Here is a 13,532-nt window from a genome sequence, read left to right on the forward strand (position 1 = left end):
ACGCCGAGGCAGACGGGCGACCCGCAGGAGGTACGTCGGGGTTGGCAGAACGTCGAGGACGGGGGTCTGCAGGACGAAGAGCGCCCGGAGGTGTATCGATTCAAACGCGGACGACATTCTTTGGTGCCGCGTTGCGAGACAGAAGAAGTCGTCGTAGTCGAGCGGGGGCGGCGGGGAAAAAGGATCCAGGGGCGCCCCCCTCCTCCTCCTCCTCCATGCCCCGCACCGTCCGCAAAACACTCGTCGTCGTCGTCGTCGTCGTAGCCGTCGTCGAGGTCCCGGTCCCGGTCCCGGTCCCACCAGTCGTACTGTTTCCCCTCGACTTGGCGGCATTCGTTCACCTCGTGGTGGGGGCCGTCGACGACTGACGGAGAGGGGCGTGTCCGGGAGGGAGGTGATCACGTGAACCAACGGGAGGGTAAGAGGGCCGCCGAGTTTCGGCCAATCGGGTGTCGCCTGCGCGCTCAGCACGCCCACACTCCCCGGACGAGGGCTCCCACTGATGTTTTTATTTATTACATCTGTGACTGGGGAAGGGAAATACTCCCAACTGGACTGCCAGCGAGCGGCTGCTACTTTGAGAACGAGCGACGCGTTCCTGCGTACGGGTCCCGTCGACGTTTCCGAAAGACCCGTTTCCGCGTTGTTACGTTATACGGTTTAAACTCCAATACCATCCGAGTGTTTTGTTGCGACAGTCTTATCAGAGTTTGCTCCTCTACCTGACACCACCCCCCGCGTTCGGTCCGTTCCCACCTACCGGATAAAATATCGCTGAGGTATCGCCCCCCGGTCGTAGTACAACAGTGTGATCGCGAATCGTCGCGTAATTATCTCTCTCGTAACGCGCCTCATGTGCACGGAAAGATAGTGAAGAAACTCTTGGAGGTATCACCGACAGTACAGACTTTAAGCGCCGATGTGACGAGTGGAATCGTGTGATATAATACGCCGAGTGACAGTGACATTTTTCCGGAATAAACAGTGAGTAACGACGATAATCGATACATCGTTAATAATCGTCAAAAGTGAGAGGCCAGTGAGGGGAATTCGCCGTTGACAGCGGTGGGCAATTTTAACAATCGTACAAATGTTGGGAGTAGTCGAGTGAAGTTCCCGATCCCGAGATCGGGCCAAAACCCAGAGCCTGCAGACGGCGAGACGATGCAACACTGATCGGATACTGGATCGGACCGGGTACGTCGGTGGATCGAGGCACAGGTAGACACGTACCTACATGAGACCGATCATAATTCGCGATTAGGCGGTTCGTTAGTGACAAAAGTATCGAGGATCGCGTATCGGTGCAGGGCCTCCGCGTTTACTGGATAGAGCGACCCTGCCGAGTGTGTGACACAACCCATGGACCACGGAGCGATGGACAGTTCCTCCGAACACAGCAGCCGCGCCAGCCCAGTCACCGGTAGCCCAAAGCACCCAGCGCACAGTCCCTCGAACCAAACTCAGCCCCAACACCACAGCTCGCAGCACCAACAGCCGCCCCTGCCGTTGCACCAGCAGTCCCATCCTCGGGACCAAATCCGCGAACAGCAACAGCAGCAACAGCAGCAACAACAGCAGCAGCATCAGCAGCACAGGGGTGTCGCAACACCGGGGTCACCTACGCGGGGCTCGCCACCTCAGGGCCTGCCGCTGAGCCCGCCGCCGTTGTCGGCCGGAGGGGGACCGGGAGCACCTCCGGGAATGGTCCCGAGGATGCCGGGCCTGCCGCCGCCGGGTCTCGGCTTGCTGGGCCAGCTCGGTGGAATGCTGGGCGGCCACCACGGGTCGCCGCTCGAATTGATGGCCGCGCACCACGCGGTCCTGCCCCCCAGGTCGTACAACAGCCCGCCGCCGATAAGCTCGAGTGACCCGACCGCGAACGAGTGCAAACTCGTCGATTACCGCGGGCAGAAAGTAGCCGCGTTCATTATCGGAGGCGACACCATGCTCTGCCTGCCCCAGGCCTTCGAACTCTTCCTGAAGCACCTGGTCGGCGGGCTTCACACCGTCTACACGAAGCTCAAGAGGCTCGACATCGTGCCGCTGGTCTGCAACGTCGAACAAGTCAGGATCCTCAGGGGATTGGGCGCGATTCAGCCGGGTGTCAATCGGTGCAAGCTGCTCAGCTGCAAGGACTTCGACGTGCTTTACAGGGACTGCACCACCGCCAGGTAAGAGACACGCACCATCTCGTTGAAAAGCGCGGCTCCGTCAGTCGCCGATGGATCACTCGTACGCGTTGGTCCTGTCGGAAAACCTGCCTATAGTTGGGAGGGAAAATTGTGTAAAACGTGCGAAAGGAAAGTACCTACTCGGGATGTATGTCCGGTATATACAATCACGGTCGCGGATCGACGATCGCGCCAATAACCGTTCGTGAACGCGTAATTGTTTACAACCGGTTCTTATCTGCGAACTCTGCGACGCGTGCAGTTATTGCGAACGGAAGCCAACCGATCTTCGCATATATTAATGCAGATATGCCGTGTGCTACCGCATGTGTCCCCTCTGGGCAGCAGTTAATCTTCGGAGAAAACTTGCGCCCTTTTCATCCTTTGCGCGGGGCCCGAGTTTTGTGCAATTTGTTATCCGCCTCTTATAGGTCTCGACACCTGCGTTAGTCCGTTTCTTCCGCTACAGCTGGGGGTGACTCCCTTTTCTACATAGGGTCGTATAATCCGCGAACGAGGCACTCGAATAATTATCAAAAAATCCGAGTCAGTGAAACTCGAGACGACCGAGTAGTGCTCTCGCTCTGATTCAGGGACCGTAGCTGAAGTGTTTGAGGAGGATCCGGACGAATCCTCGATGACGCATCGTTGCTTCGAATTGGACGAGTGTTTGTACGAACCCTACAGCGGGAATCGTCGTCGTTTAAGCTACAAGTACCGCGGCTTACCCGGATAATTGAGAACGAAACCATTCGGCACGCTCCGGTCTCAGCTACACCTAATTGTCAGTCATGAAATTTGAACCGATAGTACCAATGAAACCACCGAACGGTCACCGAAACGCGCTTCTCACTCCACCAACTCCACCAACCGATGCGACGTTGAAAGCGGTACCACCGACATCGCTCGGACCAAGCGTCTCGGAACCAGAGCTATAGTGATTCTTTACCTCTGTGCAACGACGTCGCTCGTTTCGTAGGCCTACAAGACCGAAGCATTGTGTTTTCGAATGATGTGACCAGGGATGTCGAGGACGGGTGTAGCGGCAGGCACGTGCCAAAGTTGCAGCTTTGTGCCGATTTCTCGTACTGTCGCCGCAGCCCCGCCAACAGGTGTCTCTTTCACTGGGAGTTTCTCTCAATGAATTCCCCCCTCGGTTGTACTACAAGCCGACAGCCACCCGCGCGGCAGACGGCAGACGAAACGTAATGGTAAACGGAACCGCGACGGGGGATCTCTCATTGCCGGTATATGTATTGTCTCTTAGCTGTCGTCGTCCTGCCGCCCGTTCTTATACAAGACCGAGTGTCAAGTACGAAGAGTGCGAATCGCGGTTGTAGAAATTTGATATCCATAGATCCAGAATCCTCCGAGGATATATGTATGTTGCGTATAATTATGTCGAAACCGTGGATAGTGGAATAATATTCCGCCTGCGTTGATGCAAGGCTTCTCATTCCGTTCGAATTACGCTGTATTTCCTCCTAACTTGTCCCGACAGCTTCTCGAACAATAAACTTTTCTCACTTTCACCGCATATTATACGTACTACAGTGTGTGTATAATATATTATATGAGCTAACGCCTGCAGTCCGGCACATTTATCATTGTTTCTGCAACTTGAATTCAACATCGTTCGTTCACCTCAGTCGCGGGACTGAAAGAGGTTCAGACCTCTCGATGCGTAAGAAGCCTTGTTACACCTGCATTCTAACCGAGCTTCGTTTGCAACGCGCAAGGTGGATTTTTATAACGCGAAACTTCCTCTTTCGTCTCCTTGCGGACAAAATATTTGCAGTTGGCGGTGCGCAGTGGCACTCGCAACGGAAACGGATTCCAGCATGGGTTAGAGAGAGAGAGAGAGACAGAGAGAGAAAGGGAAAGAAATATATATATATACATATATACGTATAGAGAGAGAGAACGGGAAAGCGAGAGAAAGAGAGAGGGAAGGCAACCGTAGGGACAGGGATCCGAATAATCCAAGTGGAAGTCACACAGTGCAGAGCACCGCGTGCCGTCGGCCCGTGCGGTCCTCTTAGAACACTTCCGGATTTCTTTGCCGGAAGTTAAATTCTCGACAAAATTGTATCTTCCGCTTTTCTTTAGTGCCGTTTATTATCTGAGCTTTTTCTTACATGCCAGCTCACATCATGTTTACTTTAGTGAATTAAGAAGATTATATTGTATTGCATTGGTACAGCACCTACAAAGACAAAGACAAAGTTGATGCTGCTGGCTTACGGGAGTAATAACTTGTCGTAGAAACATTGATTTGACTGTCATCGGAATGGTAAAATCCGAGACGGGCACCGTTGGATTTTGCTTGCGGGAATTAAAGTGGCAACGGCCAACAGCCGTATAAAAGCCGCAAGAAAAATTCCTTGAATTCTCGTGGTTATATTGTGGCTTTCTCCCACTCTGCATAAAGCAAACTTGACTCGTGGTTCGGCTCGCTCTGCTGCGCAATCCGTAGAATCGTGTCACTTGAACTAAACTGCCGACTTGGTGAGCGAACATTATATGTGTACTGTACATGTATGTACAAACCTCATATTATTAGAGTTCACGTCCGCGGTTTTTAGGCTCGACATTGAAGTGGTTGAATATGTTTTGTACCTGCACGCTTGCCGCGAGTAGATAGATATACCTTACAATAATTTTCACGACGGAACGAACGGATACGAGTTGCGCGGTATTTGACGAAATTTCGTTCATTTTGCGGACGATGCAACACCTCGATGATTGATACATAGTTACAAAAACTGTTTATCAAAGGAGAAACATTAGGGGAATACACTTTGGTCCAAGTCACAGAGAAGATCGAAGTAATTCGAAAGCTGGCAATAAAGAATCGCGCGCGGAAGTTGAGACTATATATACTGACCCGAGTGTTACACCCTGAAACGGGTACCAAAAGATGGTATCGTAGGTTGGAACATATAATTGCATCTATAGGCGAGTTAATAATCGTAAGCCGTAATGCGGCTCCTTTGTATGCAAGACGTACGGTTAACGAGAGGCGTCAATTATATTAATTAATTTGCCTAACCAAGTCAAATGAACAATATATCAGCTCTTTGCGTGGTGTGCAGGGCTTGTGTGCGTCTGTGCGAAGGTCTCTAATTGGTATGTCCATGGATAAGTTGTCTAGTATGCACGTTATATTTGCATGCGCCGATGTATTCATGTATTTTTTCCAGCGCACACATGCCTGTAATACGTTGCAACGAGCACATTTGCATCTATCCCTCTGGCTGCAGGTATCCTACGAATCTAACTTATTTAACGTATTTCCATCCTCCGCGTTCGACGAACCGGGCTGCTTGTATCGTCGGAATTAAAAACGCGGAATAGCTATGGTACCTGAACGAACGGTGGCAAAGGATACATCAGCTAACTCTCTCGTCTGCGAGGCGTGGGAGTGTACGGCCCTGGCCTGTAATTCCATGCGCTATTAGCTATTTAATTATAAATTGTGCATAGATTAATTGGCTCTCGTAATAGCAGTTATAACAACGCGCATCGGTCTGGGGTACTAATTTTTATTTCGCATACTAATGCGGAGAGAGGACGAGTTACATCGGTTTTCAAAGATTCGTAAGGGGTGAATCACGCGTCGCGCATATGTCGAACAACTCAACGCGGCCTTACCGAGCCGCTCGTCGATGTTGTAATTGTAGCTTTGAATCTTTGATATCGGAGCCATGGAAGTTAAAGCCCCCCGTGCGAGACGCAACCTCGGTTTGTTTTCATTACCCGGATATTAAACGGCGCGCGGCGCAGAATTTTCTCCCAGATACGTACAACAGATAGCTCGATGGATATACATGCTTTTTATTTTTCTTTCTTCCTTTGTCTCGTTTCACTACTAGATACGTGCTGCAATTGTATCGGTTTATATTATACTGTATATATGCGTATATACGCGCCCGGCGTGCAGCTGCCCCTAACTTTTTGTTGGGCCCTCGGGGATCCGATCGGGAGGAGCTGCCGTGTCCTTGGTGTTAGTACGAAGGTACATTGTGTATCCATACACTGCACTGCCAAGGGTCTATCAAGCAGCGTTGGTTTTTCCCCATTGTTATAGTTATGCTTTTGATATTGATACTCACGTGGGTTATGGGGATACGCGTGCATTAGGCGTGTATGTATATCCCAGTCTGTCCATGTACGACATCATCGATGATCGATACTTTGCAGTGTCCATTCACTCGACGGTCCGACGGTCTGATTAAGCTGGATTAAAAACGGGACTCCCCGGGTTTTCTGGATCTGGTCAAATTCGTCGTTGTATATTCCCACGAGAATAACCCCGCAGATTCCTGCAGGATTCTTTCCCGCAGTTCTCGTTCTCCGCACGCTCTCCGGCACCGCGTATCTTTCGCCTCCCCGAAATCTCCCGCGGCGTAATTCTCTGTAATTAATAATCCGCAATAAGTAAGAATAAAGTAGGGAGTTTGGAATCCGGCCACCGCCTCGACGTTCTTAATTCTAGATAATTAATACAAAGACAAACACGAAGGATTAAACAAGCGCTGTGTCTGTCCTCCCTTTCTTCCCAAAACAGTATCGCGGGGGCGTCGGAGCTGGGAATGAAAACTCCTCGTCAGGTTCGAATTAAGTTGTTTCTTCGGGTTGCGATATTGCCAATCTCAAATATTTCACCACATCCGTGCCGTTCAATCGACGAATATCGGATAATTCGCAGCACTGAGGAACCTCCAGAGCCGTATCACGGTTCGATTTAAGGTGCGCGTCGGACTAAACCATTGAGCATTCGCGTTGTTATGCAGTAGCCGACGAAGAACCAAGTGCCGGGTATAACAGGGATTCGTTCCCTCGACGAGAGCGCAAGGCGCGGACGGACGGTTGCAAGTCACTGACGATGAGGGAACATCGAGATACATATCCAGATTGAAGAAGGGCCCCACAGTCTGATCCTTTCGTCGAACGTGCGTTATTATGAGTGTTATTGTGTCGAGAGGAAGGCGCCAGGCTCCTGTGCTGTGAAACTGAAAACAGATTTAGGTACACAATGAAAAGTAAGAAACGAAAAGACGCTAGCTAGAGGCTGCCATGCAGTAGCAATGCTCGGAGAGAAAGAAGACAATGTATGTGTAGAGGAACAAGCGGGGGTGGGAATCTCGTTCGGTCTTCTCCCCGGGGTCCGTGAGTCTTTTAGCTCGCAGAATGAGTCGGTCCTCCCCTGCAGTGATCCTCGTGCATCGATTGTTCCGTCGGAGCCACTGACCCACATAAACGAACGCGTGAAAACAGCTGACCGCCGGGTTCCTCCCCCCCCCCCTCTCACCCTCCCTGTCCATTTTCCCTCCTAGACCTCTCTTGTCGTCGCTCTTCTTCCTCGCCCTTCGAACGAGGGTCGAATCTCCCCGTGTCCAGCGATAGAGTTTTCGCAACCCTCGCCCTTCGTCGACCCGTCGAATTAGACTCCAATAAACGCCTATATCTGCCTGCGTGCTTTACACATCCAATAGGACGTATCTTGTCGGATCTCGCGTTACTTGGTAGGCCAAACAAGTAGCAGAAAACCCTGAGACCTTCAGTCTATCGGGGGTATAATAAGAGGTAAGGAGAAGTGTCTAATACGTATTTTCAACTGAAAAAGTGTTCGCCAAAAAGCAGCAGACACGGGTTCAACAAGTCACCGGAATGGCGCTCATAAGCGATAAGGGCGACGATCTGATTGTCACTGTTAGTAATCAGGATTCAATGTGATTGGTGCTTTATGGAACGTTTGCAAGGCCATCTTAATTTGCTTTTTCTTAACGGAAACTTTCTGCACACGGAGATAGTCCTCTTCACTTCTACCCTCCATACTTCGGTCACAGTGTGCCGGAGTTAACGAATACGGAGAATAAGTGTCTTCGTGGCAGGTGCGTCATTTCGTTAGATCGCGAATCGACTCCAGTGCTGACATGTTCGAGGGCCGTGACGCGGTTCGTGTACGTAGAGTGTAGTTACATAGGTTCGAGAGGAAAACGAAACGGACAAACCCCTCACAGCTAGAGCAGTTTACGGAGTTCGCGTGCCTCGGCACTTTGTTCGCACGGAGTTGGCGCTAAGTCGTGCGTCAATCAAGACGAACACTTAACACTTTTACTCCCCCTCTGGTCAAAAGTAACGATCACCAGGCACCAACACGCCGCTCACTGGCGCACGCGCACGCTATGACTGACGATGAGCTGCACGGCCAACGAGCCGGTTGACGTGCGTACTTATTGGCACCCGTGTACTTGGCTGCACCTTGTGTATCCTCTGTCGGTAGTAGGTAGGCAGGCACTGGTAGTCCCTGAATTATGCAACCGTGCAGCGAATCGGATGCACGGCTGCAATTGTCCGGTAGGGACGTTTACCGAAAATGGTACGTTATCCTTAGTCCCGGCCTACTCTGACTGCAACAGACACCGACACTCAGCGTCGAGTCATCCCTCGATATAACCTCATACGGTGTTAGAAGTGCGCGTGTTTCCGTTGCGTGAGACATGCCAAGCTGCACGCAACGCCGCACCGAGCACTCGACGCGCACCCGACTTGTTACTCTCCGTATGATGGAGGGAAGCATTCCGTTTGACGCTATACCTTGTCGACGTGTAGATCTGCCATGCTCGGGAATCATCGACCCGCTCCTCGCTTTTTCATCGCTCCGCTACTCGACCAGGACCTCGAATGCGCGGATTGAAAGTAATCCAATGTAGCAGTATCGAGACCGTCAGCAAACTATAAAATGACCCACAATTACATTTGCGGTATGCAGCAGAAGCTATTCGTCTCTCATCGTACGAAGAAATTTGAATCGGCTCATCAAACGTTGGGATACCGTCAGCGATTGACGGGTTTGATGATCAGCCGGAATGGGGTGAGACGGGGCCCAAGTGGCGAGAGCCTGCAGAGGTATATAAAGTTGGTGGGCTGGGGTGCCGGCGATGTAATCTGACGATATTACCTGTATTATGATAATGTTAACGTTTACATATCGATTGTGTCGGCCATCTTGACATATGGTACATGTAACGCTGCCCCGCCGCGCTGCTGTGACGTAATCTATCCAATCGGGAACGGACGACATAAGGGAAATACTCGCCCCAACCGGTTGAAAGGGATCTCTATACGAATGCACCCACACCCATAAGTAACCAAGCATAACATGGGAAATGTGCTTCAACGTTTCGGTGACACGTCCGTCATCCGTGTGCAGGATAATTCGGATTCTTTTCTCAACTCGAAGGTATTGGAAAAGGGTGTATACCTGCGACCATAAGGCGGCGATGAAAATCAGAGTACAAGGTTTTCGTGGTTTTGTTGTGAATCCGAAAGCAGCGTCGTTCGATTTGGAAGGCGGGATGATCTCGACAGTCGAACCGATCTTCAATATATATATATCGGGCCAAGTTTTCTGTGCCGGTGGCGCCGTACTACCGACGCTTTTTGTCAGTTGAGAATTTATCTACCATTAAATTACGATTTAATTTCCGATACCGTCTGCCTCCTCGGTCCTCCTTGCGTGACTGCCGGTCAAAGCGTTTCAAATCGCATTACCTTCTCTTCGCCTCGGGCTTTCTTCGCCATCGTTCACCTAGGTTCGCGACTAGTCGGTGACCCAGGTCGTCTGGGCCATGCCGAAGTGTGGCACTTTAAGAAATTCAACCTCGTTCCACAGCGATGCTGGACGAGCGAAGGTGGCGTATAGTTCAAGCTGGGCGCGCAAGCAATCGCAGAGAGGAAATGTCTCTTGGTAATCCCATTCGATCAACCTTGGGCTACTCAAATCGATCTTCCATCACTTCTATACACGGTCAGTCACTTCGCCGTGCAGGCGGTGTATTTTTCCAAGTCCTATAGCCCTATGGTGGGTAGCCCGGAACGAATCGACAAAGAAAGAGTCGCTAGAGACAATCCATGGAGCAGAACGAATATGTAAATAATACAGATCGATTGACTCAGCGTTCCGTCTCCCTCGCCCCTCTTCATCTTTATTTTCTTTACTCCTTTTTCCTTTTTTGTCTCACTTCCATCACACTCTTCGTTAAAGCTGCTTTCTGGTCGAGTGATGTAGCTAGCAAAAACCGGCAATTTATTTGGGCAACGTTGCGAGCGGAAATCGGATCTCATTGTACCCGCCACACTGCGTGTACAACCGATCTCGAGGAGTTTACCCGACTGAACGAGATTTCGTCGGGGTTTCGCGTTTTTGGTCGACCATAGAATACCGCGGCAAAAACCACCGGGTCCTCATCGTCACGTGGTCTAAAACTCCTAATGTATTCTCCGCCCTCCTCATGCATATTAAAATCCACACACATTCACGGCTTGTCATTGTATGCCTACGGATACGTCAGTGACCACGTCGACGGGTGTCTGAGGCATTTCGTTCGAAATGGTGGAAGCCTGGTCAGGCTATCAGCTGTCCGAGTTTGCCTCCTTGCGGGAATTATATGCAATTCGTTGGGATTCGTGACCATCGACTGCACGCGAATACGAAGTAAACACTCGAGTGACATTTCGCTCGTGATTGATGGGTCGCGTTAAAGTGCTGCACTTTTGCAAATGTTTTATACGACAATTGCATCGGCTGAAGGTTGAGTCAAATGGTATCTGGCAATCTATGGAATGAGCAGCTCATCTGGTTCGAATTCACCATCAATCGTTCCCTGCAAATCGCTTCGATGGTCTTTGAACGAAAACAGTCGTTGCCATAGGTATGACATGTTGCGTTCGACTTTGGTCTCGTGCGATATTATTTGGTATATCAGTGTAAAGATACATTACGTATACCCTTGGCCACGCACGTTATACCAATCACCTGTTATACGTATAGCGACGAATTCCGGCGTGCAGCGACATGGTGGCGAATAAAGGTAAGAATCACGAAATCCTTACATTATCGACGCCACCGATCCGGCGCTCGCATGCTGCACCTTTCCATGCCCCCATTACGCAGAGAGCCCCGAAATCCCGCGTCGAGATCGACTAACTTCCAGCACAATGGCAGAACGAAGGTAGTTGTTGTTGTTGTTTCTCATTACAAACTGTACGGTTTCACGAAAGGTCCGGTATACAGAAGCACGCGGGATCGAAGAACGGGTAAAAAGTGATTTCATCAGCTGTACCGGTACAGGTGCCTCTCTCTGATCGAACCGCGCTTGAACAGTCTCAACCATCGAACCGGCTTCAAAGTAGTTATTCCTCGAAACGACAACGCGACTCGATTCGATCGTTCGTCTGGCACAAGCTGGAACTGCGTTATTGGTGTTTACATGCATCGCAGCTTCGACATGTAATTCAAACCGTTCTTGTAACTGCGCAAATTATCCTGATAGCCGGGTGCAACGTATCGTCCAATGGGAACGAGCGTGTGCACAATTTACGGTGAAATTACTCAGCACTGCCAATCGCAAACCAACATTAACAACGGATACTGACCATATACGCAATGTTACGAGTACAGTGTGTCTCGTGGCTGCACACTTATTGTTAAGACAATAAACTCGAGCTATCTCAAGAAGTGTACAGAGTTGAAGACTAAAATTTGTTCTTTATAACGTTGACTTTCGGTGTGGTATTTATACGTATACAAACTTAGTGGGAATGTGTTTTGAATGTATGCAGAACGAGGATTGCACTGATGTTATTCGCTTTAAAACACACGTGCAATGATTTTCAACGAGATAAAGATTCAACGAGTTGTACTTATAGTTGGTGTTATACCGATATGTAAACGTACGTGTAAGCCACATGTGCAGGCACAAGAGTGTATGCAAGTCGGTCTATCCCATCCAGTGGTGGAGATTGCGGTGAGATGTCGACAGTAACAATAAAAGTACGGTGATCATGGACAGCCCTGAAAGGTGGTCCCTTTGTATAATGCGAGCAATCAAGATAATGGTGAACGATATGTAATTATATCATTGTTTAAAATTACCCACTAGCCTGAGACACGGCTGTTTCGGAGGGCTGTTCAGGGCACTCTTCGCTTGCTCTCTCTACCTGTAACCATACGCTATACGTATACATAATACACGTATATACGCAGAGCCAGGATCTCGAGGCAAGCGGAGGTGTTATTAGGGCCTGACATTGATACATCCAACCGTAGCCACAGTGGCGTAGGAAGTTCTCGATGCCGGTTTCTTACGGACGCAGAATTCGCCCGGCTGCGTCGTCCATTCGGAACCCTGGCTCGGACCGAGTTCTAAACTCGTTTCACAGCCAAGACAACTTCAGATCGTACACGCGAGACTTTCGCCTCCTCACCACGGGCCCCCTTCGATCATCGAATCCCGATTGTTTTCACCCCATCTGACGCGCAACCGTCCTCCATTGCAGGGATCTTTTCGTCAGTCTCAACACCCATTCAGCAATTCACAGTATCCTCCGTTGCGAAACATCGATCAGCTCCGTATTTGACAGTCTATGAAGAATATGGAAAAACGGTGAAACTGACACCAGATGTATGAAAATAATATACGCAAAAGATATTTGCGCCACAAAAAAAAGTACGAACAGCACCAAGTTGCGATAATTAAAGTCATCAGTCCCGTTCGGTATATTGAAGAAACAAATTGGCTCCGTCTACTTCACAGGTTTCTCATTCTCGGCTTGTATGGTAATCTCTCTTGTTTCGTAGCAAAAGTAGAAGAAGTAGTGAACTGCAGGGGTTAAAACGAAAGACACGAATGTTGGGAACGCTCTAGTCCAGGAGCCTACTTTATTTTCCACGAGTAACTGACCCATTTGTACGAAAACAACCGGTTTTTTAGTTGCCCTAAGAAAAGGGGGACTGTCCCGAGTATTGACGAATGACATTCGAACCGTTACCATTCACACCATTTCAAACCAGGTGCACCTGCAGCGTCTTAGCGAGGCTTCCAAAGCCTCACTGTAGGTATTTCGACTTGACGTCAAGGATGTAATGTTGGAAACAGTGTCGACCGGTCACCGCCGAACCTGTACTGAAAATGGTAGACCCAGGGAGGAAATAAGCGCTAGGAGTAACGCAGACTGAGCTCGATCGTTGCGGATCGCTGTTGTACCTAATAAAGTCGCGGGTCAGGTATAAGAGTTCAATGCGTTGAACCGACGATCGGGCAAGATCGTTGACCGTGCAATGCACATCATGCAGTCTGTGTACGTAGATCGGGCCGGCGCGCATAGCGAGGAGAAGATGCTGGAAGGCCTCGAGCGAACAAGGAGCTCGCTCCCGTAATGCTCCCGCCTGGTTGCACGATGCTCGACGACGAGGACGCCCAAAGTGTTGGTAAAGCGCGGGGCCGTGGGGCGTTTATCCTACCCATGGTGGTGCCGAGCAGGGTTGCTTCATGGGGAATCGCAGCCGAA

The 13,532-nt window shown here is 50.1% G+C and overlaps 1 protein-coding gene across 4 annotated transcripts in view; it reads left to right on the forward strand.

Annotated features, from left to right (window-relative positions):
* Window positions 1-542: 542 nt before the first annotated feature.
* Window positions 543-13,532, forward strand: part of dac (dachshund family transcription factor) — a 184,290-nt gene continuing 171,300 nt past the window's right edge. For all 4 annotated transcript variants that reach the window (XM_069134496.1, XM_046616829.2, XM_046616830.2 and 1 more), the window contains exon 1: window positions 543-2,174. In XM_069134496.1, coding sequence (XP_068990597.1) covers window positions 1,363-2,174 — 812 coding nt within the window. In that variant the 5' untranslated portion in view covers window positions 543-1,362. The remainder of the gene's footprint in view (window positions 2,175-13,532) is intronic.

The sequence above is a fragment of the Neodiprion pinetum genome, chromosome 3 (assembly GCF_021155775.2).
Source record: "Neodiprion pinetum isolate iyNeoPine1 chromosome 3, iyNeoPine1.2, whole genome shotgun sequence".
Classification (NCBI taxonomy): domain Eukaryota; kingdom Metazoa; phylum Arthropoda; class Insecta; order Hymenoptera; family Diprionidae; genus Neodiprion; species Neodiprion pinetum.